At 42.7% G+C, this 17,668-nt stretch overlaps 1 protein-coding gene across 1 annotated transcript; it reads left to right on the top strand.

The window, feature by feature from the left end:
- Positions 1–6,281: 6,281 nt before the first annotated feature.
- Positions 6,282–16,586, top strand: LOC106570906 (interferon-induced GTP-binding protein Mx). The gene is given in 9 exon segments (XM_045695256.1): positions 6,282–6,447; positions 13,149–13,283; positions 14,261–14,413; positions 14,585–14,606; positions 14,608–14,720; positions 14,864–15,062; positions 15,148–15,226; positions 15,698–15,778; positions 16,272–16,586. Coding segments are annotated over 9 exon segments (1,185 nt in total). The 3' UTR covers positions 16,509–16,586.
- The last annotated feature ends 1,082 nt before the right edge of the window (positions 16,587–17,668 follow it).

The following is a 17,668-nucleotide window of genomic DNA, read 5'->3' as shown; positions in this document are numbered from 1 at the left end:
TGTCCCGTGTATATATATATTTTCTTCGCATATCTTTTTACATATCTTTTTTTTCTTCTAAAAACTCAACCTCAAAACACCTATCCGGACCCGTTTTACTGCCGATGCGGAGCCCCACCGGGCCTTCACGACTGGACCACCGGCGTTGCCTGCCCGAGGGAGTTATCCAACTGGCCCCTCCGTCGCGACGTAACCTGATCGCCCATCTGCGGCCCACTAATCGTTAATCGTTAGCTGTCTTATCGGCTGCGATCTGAATAGGTCTATCGGACACTTTTCTTGGGCCACTATAACTAACTATTTTGCCAATTGGACTGGTCCCCCCTACCACACAGAACCCCACTAATCTACAGACGGAATCGCACGAGGTGGCTAAAAACAAACCTCCTCCATCTTCTACCAGCTTGCTACCTATGGCTCGGCTAGCTATCTAACTCTCACTGGACCCTTTGATCACTCGGCTAAGCATGCCTCTCCTTAATGTCAATATGCCTTGTCCATTGCTGTTCTGGTTAGTGTTTATTGGCTTATTTCACTGTAGAGCCTCTAGCCCTGCTCATTATACCTTATCCAACCTCTCAGTTCCTCCACCCACACATGCTATGACATCTTCTGGTTTCAATTATGTTTCTAGAGACAATATCTCTCTCATCATCACTAAATGCCTAGGTTTACCTCCACTGTACTCACAGCCTACCATACGTTTGTCTGTACATTATACCATGAAGCTATTTTATCGCCCCCAGAAACCTGCTCCTTTTTCTCTCTATTCCGGATGTCACAGACGACCAATTCTTATAGCTTTTAGCCGTACCCTTATCCTCATACTTCTCTCCTCCTCTGGTGATGTAGAGGTGAATCCAGGCCCTGCAGTGCCTAGCTCCACTCCTACTCCCCAGGCGCTCTCTTTTGTTGACTTCTGTAACCGTAAAAGCCTTGGTTTCATGCATGTTAACATTAGAAGCCTCCTCCCTAAGTTTGTTTTATTCACTGCTTTAGCACACTCTGCCAACCCGGATGTCTTAGCTGTGTCTGAATCCTGGCTTAGGAAGTCCACCAAAAACTCTGAAATCTTCATCCCTAACTACAACGTTTTCAGACAAGATAGAACGGCCAAAGGGGGCGGTGTTGCAATCTACTGCAGAGATAGCCTGCAGAGTTCTGTCCTACTATCCAGGTCTGTACCCAAACAATTTGAACTTCTACTTTTAAAAATCCATCTCTCTAAAAACAAGTCTCTCACCGTTGCCGCCTGCTATAGACCACCCTCGGCCCCCAGCTGTGCTCTGGGCACCATATGTGAACTGATTACCCCCCATCTATCTTCAGAGCTCGTGCTACTAGGTGACCTAAACTGGGACATGCTTAACACCCCAGCCATCCTACAATCCAAGCTTGACGCCCTCAATCTCACACAAATTATGAACCTCTCTAGGGTAGGTGGGACGAAATCGTCCCACCTACTCAACAGCCAGTGGAATCCCGTGGCGCGTTATTCAAATACCTTAGAAATGCTATTACTTCAATTTCTCAAACATATGACTATTTTACACCATTTTAAAGACAAGACTCTCGTTAATCTAACCACACTGTCCGATTTCAAAAAGGCTTTACAACGAAAGCAAAACATTAGATTATGTCAGCAGAGTACCCAGCCAGAAATAATCAGACACCCATTTTTCAAGCTAGCATATAATGTCACATAAACCCAAACCACAGCTAAATGCAGCACTAACCTTTGATGATCTTCATCAGGTGACAATCCTAGGACATTATGTTATACAATACATGCATGTTTTGTTTAATCAAGTTCATATTTATATCAAAAACCAGCTTTTTACATTAGCATGTGACGTTCAGAACTAGCATATCCATCGCAAACCTCCGGTGAATTTACTAAATTACTCACGATAAACGTTCACAAAAAACATAACAATTATTTTAAGAATTATAGATACAGAACTCCTTTATGCAATCGCAATGTCCGATTTTAAAATAGCTTTTCGGTGAAAGCACATTTTGCAATATTCTGAGTAGATAGCCCAGCCATCACGGGCTAGCTATTTAGACACCCACCAAGTTTAGCCCTCACCAAAGTCAGATTTACTATAAGAAAAATTGGATTACCTTTGCTGTTCTTCGTCAGAATGCACTCCCAGGACTTCTACTTCAATAACAAATGTTGGTTTGGTTCAAAATAATTCATAGTTATGTTCAAATATCCTCTGTTTTGTTCGTGGGTTCAAGACACTATCCGAAGGGTGATGAAGGGTGACGCGCCCGACGCGTTTCGTGACAAAACATTTCTGAATATTCCATTACCGTACTTCGAAGCATGTCAACCGCTGTTTAAAATCAATTTTTATGCTATTTTTCTCATAAAAAAGCGATAATATTCCGACCGGGAAACCCTGTTTACGTTCAAAGACCATAAAAACATGGTGTCGCCTCGTGCACGCGCCTCAGTCTCATTGTCCTCTGATCGACCACCATCCAAATGCGCTAATGTTTTTCAGCCAGGGGCTGCAAAGACATCATTCAGGTTTTTGCCGCCTTCTGAGAGCCTATGGGAGCCGTAGGAAGTGTCACGTTACAGCAGAGATCCTCAGTTTTCAATAAAGAGAATGTAGAAGCCCAAAAAATGGTCAGACAGGCCACTTCCTGTAAGGAATCTTCTCAGGTTTTTGCCTGCCATATGAGTTCTTTTATACTCAGACACCATTCAAACAGTTTTAGAAACATTAGGGTGTTTTCTATCCAGAGCCAATAATTATATGCATATTCTAGTTTCTGGGCAGTAGTAATAACCAGATTAAATCGGGTACGTTTTTTAATCCGGCCGTGCAAATACTGCCCCCTACCCTAGAGAGGTTAATGAACTCACCAGGTACCACCCCAAAGCCGTAAACACTGGCACCCTCATAGATATCATCCTAACCAATTTGCCCTCTAAATACACCTCTGCTGTTTTCAACCAAGATCTCAGCGATCACTGCCTCATTGCCTGCATCCGTAATGGGTCCGCAGTCAAACGACCTCCACTCATCACTGTCAAACGCTCCCTGAAACATTTCAGTGAGCAAGCCTTTCTAATCGACCTGGCCCTGGTATCCTGGAAGGATATTGACCTCATCCCGTCAGTAGAGGATGCCTGGTTATTTTTTTTAAATGCCTTCCTCACCATCTTAAATAAGCATGCCCTATTCAAGAAATGTAGAACCAGGAACAGGTTGGTTCTCCCCAGACCTGACTGCCCTTAAACAACACAAAAACATCCTATGGCGTTCTGCATTAGCATCAAACAGCCCCCGTGATATGCAACTTTTCAGGGAAGTTAGAAACCAATATACACAGGCAGTTAGAAAAGCTAACGCTAGCTTTTTCAAGCAGATATTTGCTTCCTGCAACACAAATTCAAAAAAGTTCTGGGACATTGTAAAGTCCATGGAGAATAAGAACACCTCCTCCCAACTGCTCACTGCACTGAGGATAGGAAACTCTGTCACCACCGATAAACCCACTATAATTGAAAATTTCAATAAGCATTTTTCTACGGCTGGCCATGCTTTCCACCTGGCTACCCCTACTGCAGTCAACAGCACTGCACCCCCCACAGCTACTCGCCCAAGCCTTCCCCATTTCTCCTTCTCCCAAATCCATTCAGCTGATGTTCTGAAAGAGCTGCAAAATCTGGACCCCTACAAATCAGCCGGGCTAGACAATCTGGACCATTTCTTTCTAAAATTATCTGCCGAAATTATTGCAACCCCTATTACTAGCCTGTTCAACCTCTCTTTCGTGTCGTCTGAGATTCCCATAGATTGGAAAGCAGCTGCTGTTATCCCCCTCTTCAAAGGAGGGGACACTCTTGACCCAAATTGCTATAGACCTATATCCATCCTACCCTGCCTTTCTAAGGTCTTCGAAAGCCAAGTCAACAAACAGATTACCTACCATTTCGAATCCCACCGCACCTTCTCCGCTATGCAATCTGGTTTCAGAGCTGGTCATGGGTGCACCTCAGCCACGCTAAAGGTCCTAAACGATATCGTAACCGCCATCGATAAGAAACAATACTGTGCTGCCGTTTTCATTGACCTGGCCAAAGCTTTCGACTCTGTCAATCACCACGTCCTCATCGGCAGACTCATTAGCCTTGGTTTCTTTAATGATTGCATCGCCTGGTTCACCAACTACTTCTCTGATAGAGTTCAGTGTGTCAAATCGGAGGGCCTGTTGTCCGGACCTCTGGCAGTCTCTATAGGGGTGCCACAGGGTTCAATTCTTGGGCCAACTCTTTTCTCTGTATACATCAATGATGTCGCTCTTGCTGCTGGTGAGTCTCTGATCCACCTCTACGCAGACGACACCATTCTGTATACTTCTGGCCCTTCTTTGGACACTGTGTTAACAACCCTCCAGACAAGCTTCAATGCCATACAACTCTCCTTCCGTGGCCTCCAACTGCTCCTAAATACAAGTAAAACTAAATGCATGCTCTTCAACCGATCGCTACCTGCCTGCCTGTCCTGCATCACTACTCTGGACGGTTCTGACTTAGAATATGTGGACAACTACAAATACCTAGGTGTCTGGTTAGACTGTAAACTCTCCTTCCAGACTCACATCAAACATCTCCAATCCAAAGTTAAATCAAGAATTGGCTTCCTATTTCGCAACAAAGCATCCCTCACTCATGCTGCCAAACATACCCTCGTAAAACTGACCATCCTACCGATCCTCGACTTTGGCGATGTCATTTACAAAATAGCCTCCAATACCCTACTCAACAAACTGGATGCAGTCTATTACAGTGCCATCCGTTTTGTCACCAAAGCCCCATATACTACCCACCACTGCGACCTGTACGCTCTCGTTGGCTGGCCTTCGCTTCATAATCGTTGCCAAACCCACTGGCTCCAGGTCATCTACAAGACCCTTCTAGGTAAAGTCCCCCCTTATCTCCGCTCACTGGTCACCATAGCAGCACCCACCTGTAGCACGCGCTCCAGCAGGTATATCTCTCTGGTCACCCCCAAAGCCAATTCCTCCTTTGGCCGTCTCTCTTTCCAGTTCTCTGCTGCCAATGACTGGAACGAACTACAAAAATCTCTGAAACTGGAATCACTTATCTCCCTCACTAGCTTTAAGCACCAGCTGTCAGAGCAGCTCACAGATCACTGCACCTGTACATAGCCCATCTATAATTTAGCCCAAACAACTACCTTTTCCCCTACTGTATTTATTTATTTTATTTTGCTCCTTTGCACTTTCTTCTACTACAAATCTACCATTCCAGTGTTTTACTTGCTATATTGTATTTACTTTGCCACCATGGACTTTTTTTGCCTTTACCTCCCTTATCTCACCTCATTTGCTCACATTGTACATAGACTTATTTTTCTACTGTATTATTGACTGTATATTTGTTTTACTCCATGTGTAACTCTGTTGTTGTATGTTGTCGAACTGCTTTGCTTTATCTTGGCCAGGTCGCAATTGTAAATGAGAACTTGTTCTCAACTTGCCTACCTGGTTAAATAAAGGTGAAATAAAAATAAATAAATAAATAAAATAAAAAGTAAGTCGCTCTGGATAAGAGCGTCTGCTAAATGACTAAAATGTAAGGTTAATAAACAAGGAAATGATAAATAATCAAATCATGAGGAAGGATCAGGGTGGTGTAACGTTATTGCAGGTTGTGATTTTTACACACGAGCTCCATTTCTAACTTCTTTAGGCACCGTAACAATGCACAGAAACACTGTATTGCTCACAACACTCACAACATATTCTGAAAACTCTCATTTAAAATTAAAAAAAAAAAATCTGCATGAGTAACTACATTTTTTTCATGCAATAATACGTCAACTGAATTTTTGAATACCTGCATATGGCAAAGGATTCAACCTTTAGTCCATGATCATTTTTTATGCATTTATTAAGAAAACAGTGTGAAAGTGTAACTAATAGACCATGTTATAGTTCCTTTGTGCACTGTATGTTCCAATTAGTGGAACATCTATTTAGCCACACATTGGTCATTTAAACGAATCATTCATCATTTCAATCAATCAATCAATCAATCAATCAATCAATCAATCAATCAATCAAATGTATTTATAAAGCCCTTTTGACATTAACCGATGTCACAAAGTGCTTATACAGAAACCCAGCATTAAAACCCCAAAACAATCGAACAAGCAATGCAGATGTAGAAGCACATTTCATTGCTTTAATGCTTTTCCAGTGAACCAACAAGTGGGCAATTCCAGGACCAGATGGCCGAGCGGGTCAGGCCCTACATTGACTTAATAGACTACCTGAGATCCATTGGAATAGATCAGGACCTTCCACTGCCAGCCATTGCTGTGGTGAGAGAGCAGAGTTCAGGAAAGAGCTCTGTGCTTGAGGCCCTATCCGGAGTGGCACTACCCAGGGGGAATGGTAAGATACTCTGTTCCATGGCGCCCAATGTTATTATGGAACTATAGGCTATATAGCGATGCTATCTTGATATATATATACTGCTCAAAAAAATAAAGGGAACACTTAAACAACACATCCTAGATCTGAATGAAAGAAATAATCTTATTAAATACTTTTTTCTTTACATAGTTGAATGTGCTGACAACAAAATCACACAAAAATAATCAATGGAAATCCAATTTATCAACCCATGGAGGTCTGGATTTGGAGTCACACTCAAAATTAAAGTGGAAAACCACACTACAGGCTGATCCAACTTTGATGTAATGTCCTTAAAACAAGTCAAAATGAGGCTCAGTAGTGTGTGTGGCCTCCACGTGCCTGTATGACCTCCCTACAACGCCTGGGCATGCTCCTGATGAGGTGGCGCACTCCTGGTCAGTCTGTGGTGCAACGTGGCGTTGGTGGATGGAGAGAGACATGATGTCCCAGATGTGCTCAATTGGATTCAGATCTGTGGAACGGGCGGGCCAGTCTAAAGCATCAATGCCTTCCTCTTGCAGGAACTGCTGACACACTCCAGCCACATGAGGTCTAGCATTGTCTTGCATTAGGAGGAACCCAGGGCCAACCGCACCAGCATATGGTCACATAAGGGGTCTGAGGATCTCATCTCGGTACCTAATGGCAGTCAGGCTACCTCTGGCGAGCACATGGAGGGCTGTGCGGCCCCCCAAAGAAATGCCACCCCACACCATGACTGACCCACCGCCAAACCGGTCATGCTGGAGGATGTTGTAGGCAGCAGAACGTTCTCCACGGCGTCTCCAGACTCTGTCACGTCTGTCATGTGCTCAGTGTGAACCTGCTTTCATCTGTGAAGAGCACAGGGCGCCAGTGGCGAATTTGCCAATCTTGGTGTTCTCTGGCAAATGCCAAACGTCCTGCACAGTGTTGGGCTGTAAGCACAACCCCCACCTGTGGACGTCGGGCCCTCATACCACCCTCATGGAGTCTGTTTCTGACCATTTGAGCAGACACATGCACATTTGTGGCCTGCTGGAGGTCATTTTGCAGGGCTCTGGCAGTGCTCCTCCTGCTCCTCCTTGCACAAAGGCAGAGGTCCTGCTCCTCCTTGCACCCAGCAGCAGAGGTCCTGCTGCTGGGTTGTTGCCCTCCTACGGCCTCCTCCACGTCTCCTGATGTACTGGCCTGTCTCCTGGTAGCGCCTCCATGCTCTGGACACTACGTTGACTGACACAGCAAACCTTCTTGCCACAGCTCGCATTGATGTGCCATCCTGGATGAGCTGCACTACCTGAGCCACTTGTGTGGGTTGTAGACGCCGTCTCATGCTACCACTAGAGTGAAAGCAACGCCAGCATTCAAAAGTGACCAAAACATCAGCCAGGAAGCATAGGAACTGAGAAGTGGTCTGTGGTCACCACCTCCAGAACCACTCCTTTATTGGGGGTGTCTTGCTAATTGCCTATAATTTCCACCTGTTGTCTATTCCATTTGCACAACAGCATGTGACATTTATTGTCAATCAGTGTTGCTTCCTAAGTGGACAGTTTGATTTCACAGAAGTGTGATTGACTTGGAGTTACATTGTGTTGTTTAAGTGTTCCCTTTATTTTTTTGAGCAGTGTATATATATATATATATATATATATATATATATATATATATATATATATATATGTGTGTGTGTTATATAGGCTATATAGCAATCCAGTTAATCAGAACTGTTCCATTACTTGAGTGAATGTTCATTTTCTTGACCAGCGATAATATAACAAGCAGGAATGAGTTGGAGAATCCACGCATCAGGCGCGACTCTCACTCTCTCGCTGCAGTGTCCCCATGCCAAAAATCACATCAGGCCTCTCCGCGACGCACATAGCAACCGTCTACCTGCTTCTCTACGGATAACAGAGAGCAGAGAGGGAGAGAATATAAAAAAGAGAAAGGCCCTTGCCACAGAGGCTGCAAAATAACGACATAAACGACTTCCGTCATCATGGAGTGCTTTGAGAGACCAGTCAAGGACCATATCACCTCAACCCTACATGACACCCTAGACCCACTCCAATTAGCTTACCGCCCCAATAGGTCCACTGACGACGCAATCGCCATCACACTGCACACTGCCCTAACCCATCTGGACAAGAGGAATACCTAAGTAAGAATGCTGTTCATCGATTACAGCTCAGCATTTAACACCATAGTATCCTCCAGACTCGTCACTAAGCTCGAGACCCTGGGTCTCGACCCCGCCCTGTGCAACTTGGTCCTGAACTTCCAGACGGGCCGCCCCCAGGTGGTGAGGGTAGATAACAATATCTCCACCCCGCTGATCCTCAACACTGGGGCCCCACAAGGGTGCGTTCTCAGCCCTATCCTGTACTCCCTGTTCACCCATGACTGCGTGGCCACGCACGCCTCCAACTCAATCATCAAGTTTGCAGACGACACTACAGTAGTGGGCTTGATTACCAACAACAACGAGACGGCCTACAGGGAGGAGATGAGGGCCCTCGGAGTGTGGTGTCAGGAAAATAACCTCACACTCAACGTCAACAAAACAAAGGAGATGATCGTGGACTTCAGGAAACAGCAGAGGGAGCAGCCCCCTATCCACATCAACGGGACAGTAGTGGAGAAGGTGGAAAGTTTTAAGTTCCTCGGTGTACACATCACGGACAAACTGAAATGGTCCACCCACACAGACAGAGTGGTGAAGAAGGCGCAGCAGCGCCTCTTCAACCTCAGGAGGCTGAAGAAATTCGGCTTGTCACCAAAAACACTCACAAACTTTTACAGATGCACAATCGAGAGCATCCTGTCGGGCTGTATCACCGCCTGGTACGGCAACTGCTCCGCCCATAACCGTAAGGCTCTCCAGAGGGTAGTAAGGTCTGCACAACTCCTCACCGGGGGCAAACTACCTGCCCTCAAGTACACCTACACCACCCGATGTCACAGGAAGGCCAAAAAGATCATCAAGGACAACAACCACCCGAGCCACTGCCTGTTCACCCCGCTATCATCCAGAAGGCGAGGTCAGTACAGGTGCATCAAAGCTGGGACCGAGAGACTGAAAAACAGCTTCTATCTCAAGGCCATCAGACTGTTAAACAGCCATCACTAACGTTGAGTGGCTGATGCCGACATACTGACTCAACTCTAGCCACTTTAATAATGGAAAAATGTATGTAATAAATGTTCTCTAGCCACTTTAATCAATGCCACTTCATATAATGTTTTCATACCCTACATTACTCATCTCATGTATTTACATTTACATTAGTCATTTAGCAGACGCTCTTATCCAGAGCGACTTACAAAATGGTGCATTCACCTTATGATATCCAGAGGCGGACACCAAAAGTAGTGCTGTAACACATAGCCTACATTGTAATATGGTAAATGTATATTGAGGAACCAAAGAAATAAGGTGTTTGCCGTACTCCTAACTACCGGTACCCAAAACTACACAACTAATCACAACAGCAATACCATTGCCTTTAACAAATCTTAGTTCAGTCACCAGTTTAAGTTGAGAGTGGGGGTATCCATGGCATTTTCCAATTATGTTCCTATTTTACAAGTCAAAAAAATGGAGACCCTTTCATAATGTTGCCAAACAAAGACTCAACAAACTTACCAGAGACTCCCTGTCTCTGCCAGTCTGTCCCTGCATATCTGTCCCCAACTCTGCTGTCTGTGTGCCATCTGTTGCCTGCTCTGCCTAATGACATCATTGTGAAACATTTCCATTAGAATTTCATTTCTTTCTTATGAACATTTTATCAACTAGTCTTTGAGATATTAGGCTACTAGGGTTCTTACTTTGCGTTTTGGTGTACTGAAAAATACTCTGATGTCCGTCTTTTATTTTTCTGCCATTTTTCTACCTGGCTGGCTGGCTGGCTACACACACACACCGTGTGTAGGTTATTTACAGTAGGAGATGGGCTTCTATCATCTTATCTTTTATCATTCTATTTGGGCTTCGATCTAAAAGGTAGCTAGCAAATGTGAAACGGATTAAAATGACAAGAGTTGACAGCTGTATGAGTTCACCATTTACACAACATATGCTGCAACCTTTTGTAATTTTAATAGTTTGTTTCATATTGGCTGGCTTCCAACAATAGCTGAATTTGCAAAGCTAGCGAGCACCAATTCCGTTTCAGTGGTGTTTGCTATAATCTTTGCTACCCGGGTTAAATAAAGGTGAAATAAAATAAATAAATAAAAGTTCCCTAAACAATTTAGCTTTTGCAACGAGACCATTAAATATATTTAAGACAATGGTAGAAGAGAGTGTAGTTCTGTTCAGTTTGGACTTCAGTTTATCGCTAACCTTATCGCAGGGACTTTGAAGCACTAACTTACATCATCTGCATGCTGATCTTGGAATAAATTGACGATAGCAAAGATTCCATCTTTGACGAGGCCACATAAATGGAATAGGTACTAGCTAGCTTAATAGTTAATATTTGCGCGCTAGCTCTGCATATTCAGCTAGTGTGTGTGCGCGATTGACTGGATTAACCTCACTTCAGTTACGTTCATTGAGTGCCTTTCAGACAGTAGATAAGACCCCTCTGTTACCTTGCCAACTAAGGAACTGGCAGTGGATCAAAACATTGTGAGGCAAAGGGTGGGGGGGGTCGCAATCTTTTGAAACTTAAAAACGCGCTATTAAGTGTCTATAATCAGCACAATTGCTTTCATTGCGTATTATTAATATTATTTAAATTACATAGTTATGTTTCAGTGATATATTGAGGGGGACAAATCATATTTTTCCAAGGATGGGGGGGTCGTGTCCCCCCTGTCCCCCCCGGGATTTCCGCCCCTGCTGTCAGGTACAGAAAACTAAACAGATAACAACTACCCACAAACACAGGTGGGAAAAGGCTGCCTAAGTATGATTCCTAATCAGAGACAACGATAGACAGCTGCCTCTGATTAGGAACCATACTCGGCCCAAAACAAAGAAATACAAAACATAGAATGCCCACCCCACACCCTGACATAACAAAATAGAGAAATAAACCGTCTTTCTCTCAGGTCAGGGCGTGACAATGTGACCAATAAAATTTGATTTGATTTGTCATTGACAAAATCTTCAGCCAGTGATAGTGGCCTACAGGCCTGGAAACATGCCAATCAGAGAGTACAGGAACATGAGAGAAACAAGACCCATAGAGAAAGTGCAGAAGCCTTTTTCCTCAGAGCCAGCAGAGCAGACATCTGTACCCTTCTGAGTGATAATGTCAGTTCAACGAGACCAGGTCAGAAAGAGGAAACAGGTCATGGAACGTGTGATTGATGTAGTTAAAGTTATTGGTAAATGTGAGCTCAGCTACAGAGGACACAGACATGAAGCTGTATATAACTTGGAAAACATGGCCGACAATCATGGCAAGTGTTTTGAGCTTATATTGTTACTAGTGATAATTACTTCCTGGTTACTCTGAAGGAGCTATGCTATGACTCTTCCTTTAACAGGCTGACAAGGGTGAAAGAACATTTGCTATGAGTTAACGCTTTTGTACACAGGCATGTTTTTTGGGACTTTCATATTATACTTGCAGTTTTGTAGCCAATGTTCAATTTCATTGACTCAGTGTTTAGATGTGTTTTATTGTGTGCTGTTGGGTTTATGGACACCAGTGAGGGAACATTGTAATCTACATTTCTTTGTAGAGGAGTGCTTTTTCGACATTTGTATTATACTTACTTACATTGTTGTAGCTTATGTTCAGTGAATGTGTGAAGTTTTTTTAAATACTTTTGATATGTTTGATGCTTGAATAGAAGGATAATCATTTGAACATGAGCTAACTCTGTATATCTCATTCTCTTTTTAAAAAGTGTAGGCTAATTGTTTTGTGTGTCTAGCCTTGTACATTTGTATGTGCTATGATTGGTGTATTCCTAGTGACTTTGAGGATGCACCTATAGCTGTCAAGTTGTTAAAAGTAGCAGGAGACGGGTGAGTCAAACGCAGGAGACTGAGATCCGTATAAGAGACGTATTTAATAAAGTCCAAAGGAATCACAACGACAAGGCAGGGTTAGGGTCACAACCCTAATGCCTATCCAAAATACGTCGTGAAAACCGAACAATACAAAAAACAATCCTGACTACGTACAACATTACATGAAAACAATCCCGCACAAATCCCAAACAACAAACCGACAAACTAAATACACCCCCACTAATTACTAACAAGGAACAGGTGCGTACAAATACAGACATAACCAACAGACACTGAAACATCGATCGGTGGCAGCTAGTAGGCCGGCGACGACGACCACCGAGTGCCGCCCGACCGGGGAGGAGCGCCACCTTCTGTGGACGTTGTGACAATAGCCATACATAACCTTGAAAACTCAGTGTTCAGATAGGCTACTTGTTGGTCAGTCCCAAATGTTTGTATTTTGTAATGTGGATAACTTTCTTCCCAGATGAACATAGTGGCCAAATTTATAACCAGTTTGGTACCCGTTACATCAACAAATAAGGTTAGCCTACAAAATTAGCATTCTGGTTGTTTGCATGAAAAGGGTGGCTTGGGATGGAGTCAAATTCCCGGCCTGAATTATTGTCTCAGTCCGCCCCTGAACAGATCAATGCTCACCAGAAAAAAACCTTTTTGTATAGCGTTGGTTGTATTGTAATTTCATGTTAATTTCCAGGTATTGTCACCAGGTGTCCACTGGAACTCAGACTCTGTTATGTCAGCGGAGTGGCGTGGAAGGCTGCCATCTCATACAGAGACAAACGTATTAATATTGGTGACCTCTCAGAAGTAGCGGGACACGTTAAAGAAGGTTAGATTTAAATGTTACTATTTGTGTAATCTATTTAAAAATAGCATAAACTCTTGTAGAAACGATGTTTTGCATAAAAGAAGGTTAGATTAAATGTTACTATTTGTGTAATCTATTTAAAAATAGCATAAAGTCTTGTAGAAACGATGTTTTGCATATTTACATGCATTTTCTGATCATTTAGCCAGATCTTGAACATATCCAATGTGTTTAGTACATGTAAACAACATTTACATTGGTCTGTAGACGACAGTAATTATGCTTTTTTTGGGGGGGGGGTTAGAAAAATAGTCCCAGTTCGATATTGCCTGCTCGTTTGACTGGTTGTCATAAGAATTTTCTATCCTAATGATAATAATTAACAATCAATAAGCCTTGACTAATTCCCAAGGTTTGTAAGACAATGGGTTAATAATTAGGCAAGGACTCAGCTTTCTGCAAAAGGTCTGTACAGTTTATTCAGAGAAAGTTCTGCCCAACATACACAAAGAACTTCATTTTATCCTCTCTCTCTGCTTACGCACACACCTCCACACCAACAGTAGATAACCTACGCATACACACAAACAGTAGGTGAACAGTATCTCTCCCTTGACTTCCCACCACTGTTAATCACTATCCAGCGCTGCCTGTGCTTTCCCCCGAGATTAGGAGAACCTTGAAGGCTACTCACATATTTGCCTCCAAAGCCTCTCAAAGTTGCTAGGTCAGGTAGAACAAATGTCTACAGTCCTCTTAGGTCCATTAATACACACACACACACATTTATCTCCCTCTCCAGCCTCTACTAGACCTTTATGGGACTAACGTTCAGTACTTTAACTATTCATTATACATGCTACATAACTACTAATTAATAATGGACTATTGATTAATTTACCTTTATTAGATAATTCTCTTATCACTGGTCAATCCATAACTGACTGTACCGTTGAGGTTCTGGTGTACATCTATATTTCTTCAATTTGATTTAACAGCCCAGAACGAGTTAGCTGGAGAGGGAGTGGGGATATGTGATGAACTGATCAGTTTGAAGATCATGTCCTCTTCAGTGTGTGACCTGAGTCTGATAGACTTACCTGGGATCACCAGGGTACCTGTACAAGGACAACCAGAAGACATGAGCCCAAGTAAGTCTTGATTTTGATAACTTTTGGATTCTAGCCAATCTTTTCGATTCAAGTAGTGTGATCTCGGCATATCAATACCAAACATCTGTCACATTAAACATCCAAAAAAGTAACATTACTAAGATTGATAAAAACAAAACCACACCAGTCATGCTCTTCTGGCTTTTCTCTAGATTAAACGTCTCATTCTGAAAATCAAAACAAAAAAACATTAACTTGGTGGTGGTGCCATGCAATGTTGACATAGCAACAACAGAAGCTCTGAAAATGGCCAAAGAAGTGGACCATGAAGGCACAAGAACTTTAGGTAAAGAAATCATATAAAGTAGACTAAATAATAACAACAACAACATACTACAGGAAAGGTTTATTTGCTCTCAAATGTCTTCAATGTGTTGTTGGTGTGCTCTAAGAGTAACGTTTTTTTATTTGTGTCTTTTTGTCTTACAGCCATTCTGACGAAGCCAGACCTGATTGACAGGGGAACAGAGAAGGATGTGTTGGACATTGTTCGCAATAAAATCATCCCTCTCAATATGGGCTACATCATTGAGAAATGTCGTGGTCAGAAACAAATTAATGATGGTGTCACCATAAATGATGCAATTGAGGAGGAGAGGGACTTCTTCGAAAATCACGACGAATTCAGGTGAACTGTTTACTTGTTTCTTGACACTCAGTTTGCAACGTATGTTCTTCTACTGTATCTTGTCTCTCTCTCTTTCAATGTATAGCTCCCTCCTGGATGAAGAAAGGGTAAGCACCAAGTGCCTAGCCGCTAGACTCACCCAAACCCTGGTCAACCACATCCAAGTTAGGCCAACTTCTAATCATCTGTCCCTTATGCATTCTAGTTTGGAATGGAGGTAGTTATTTGCTTAGGAGCGCAGTTAGATAGAACACTTCCACATCCCATCCATTTACATTTTACATTTTAGTAATTTAGCAGACGCTCTTATCCAGAGCGACTTACAGTAGTGAATGCATACATTTCACTTTTTTTTTTTCACCCCAGGGAAAACTGACTGCTCAGCTTATGACACCAGGAGCAAGTACCCTGAACTCGTCAATTCGTACTTTGAGGTACCAACATGAGACATTGTAACTGTTTTTCATATGGCAACTATTCATGCCTATGGTGTCGTGATCTGAGAGGACAATGTCACTGTTCGTAGATCAGCTACTCACGTCTAGGTATTAAGACCAATTAAGGACAGCATAATTGTTGGTAGAGCAACAATTCATGTCTTGGGGTTCATGAACATAAAAGGAATTTTGTAACAGAAGGCAACCCCAGGGAAAACTGACTGCTCAGTTTATGACACCAGGAGCAAGTACCCTGAACTCCTCAATTCAGACTTTGAGGTACCAACATGGAGATCCAAAGTACAGTAGCTATGTGTAGAATAGAGAGCGCAGGAGGAGTTGTGCAAGGAGGAAAATCATGCAGCACTCTCTAGCGCCAGTGAGGAGAAACTGTATTTTGAAAGAAAAGATGATGGGGAGGAGGTTAGGGTGGCAGCAGTACGAATCCCAGCGTGCTGTTAATCTAAGCCAATCCCTTTAACTCTACTAACCGTAGTGGCTAAAATAGCTGACTCTAAGTCGCTAATTAACCCCCACTAACTAACCCATAACAACTAGATCGCTTACTAGCTTTGATGTTCACACGCTAGCTTTGACGAAACCAATGTTTACATCTATTCGTTAGTCCTCACCCTGTACTCTCTCTCTCCCACCTCACCTCTCTCTTCCGCCACACCTCTCCCTCTCTCCTCTCCCGCCTCGCCTCTCCTCTCCTGCCTCTCCTCTCCCGCCTCTCCTCTCCTGCCTCTCCACTTCCATCTCTCTCTCTCAGATCGTGGTGCAGCGACTGGCGGACCAGGTGCCCATGCTGATCCATTACTTCATCCTGAAGGAGTCAGCCAGGATCCTGTCCAGTGAGATGTTGGGCCTGCTGAACAGAGAAGACTTGGACGAGATGCTGAAGGAAGAATCGGAGATTGGCCGGAAACGTGAAGCCTTGCGGGAAAAAGTCAAGCGTCTTGGACTGGCCAATAACAAGATTAGTAGCCTCTGGGATCAGAGTGGTTGACATTGTGATGTAACCAACAAGGGCTGAATAACTGTCCCACAATAATTTTGCCTGCAATTAATCAACATACAGACTATTTTAAAAGATGGACATTTTTAGTGCTGTCAAATTTGGGATTCAGAGCACTGAAAATGATATGCCCATTGTCACAGACCACAGCTGTACTCTCAAGAGCTCTGGCCTGTTATACTATCATCACATATCGCAAAAGATTTCATCTCAAAATTGACAAATGAAATATGTGAAGACTGTTGATATCATTCAAACTGACAAATCGTCGCTGATGTACAGTAAGTAAACCTTGTATCTCCAAAACGTTAACTTTTCAGGAAATGGAAAAAAACAGCTGTACCATTGATGATCATACAATCAACAAAACTTCAGAAGCTAATTGAGTACATACTGTAAAGGGACTACTTTCAATTAATGTAAAAATGTTGGGCAAAAATAGAGTCGCAGGGTTTTCTTTTGACAGCAGCGAATGAAAATAAATGTTGTCTTTTTCTAATTGGTCAAAGGGGCATCAGCATTGAGAATAATGTTATAAAAGCATCATTTATACTTGATGCCTGTTAGCAAATAAAAATGGTGAAAATGGACATACTTGTCTGGTTCCTCTTTGCAACTGAAATGATTTAGATGTATACATTAGTTATATCTGCTGTTTTGAGATATTTGTATATTAATTGTATTCAGTTGATTGTAAACATACCTATTCCAGGGTGATTTTAAAAAACAGAGTAGACTAGCAGAGCCTAATAATGTTGGGTGAACTGCAATGAAATAGCAATCGATTATTTAGTAAATTGGCTTTAGTTGTGGAAACATTGTCTGGCTACTCTACCGTAGTTGTGATTTTTGGGGGGATCTGTAATATTAGGTAATATTCTCATGCTCTTGAAATGGTCTGTAATACATCAACATATACAGCATATTGGTGGTGAGAATGTATTTTTATTTATTTATATCAGTAACTTTGGAGTCCAAATGATTATTGCTTCTATGGATTGCATTCTTCACATGTTTCAGGAAACTTTGAATGTACTGGTTGCTGACTCAGTCAACAAAGGATGCTCTGATTGGCTCTTAATCATTTCAAAATTACTAACTTGTAACAGGGGCTGGGTTGAGAGAGGCTGGGTTGATAGTGTGATTTCTTG

This window comes from Salmo salar, chromosome ssa15 (genome assembly GCF_905237065.1).
Source record: "Salmo salar chromosome ssa15, Ssal_v3.1, whole genome shotgun sequence".
Lineage (NCBI taxonomy): Eukaryota > Metazoa > Chordata > Actinopteri > Salmoniformes > Salmonidae > Salmo > Salmo salar.
This window is presented reverse-complemented; position numbering and strand designations above follow the sequence as displayed.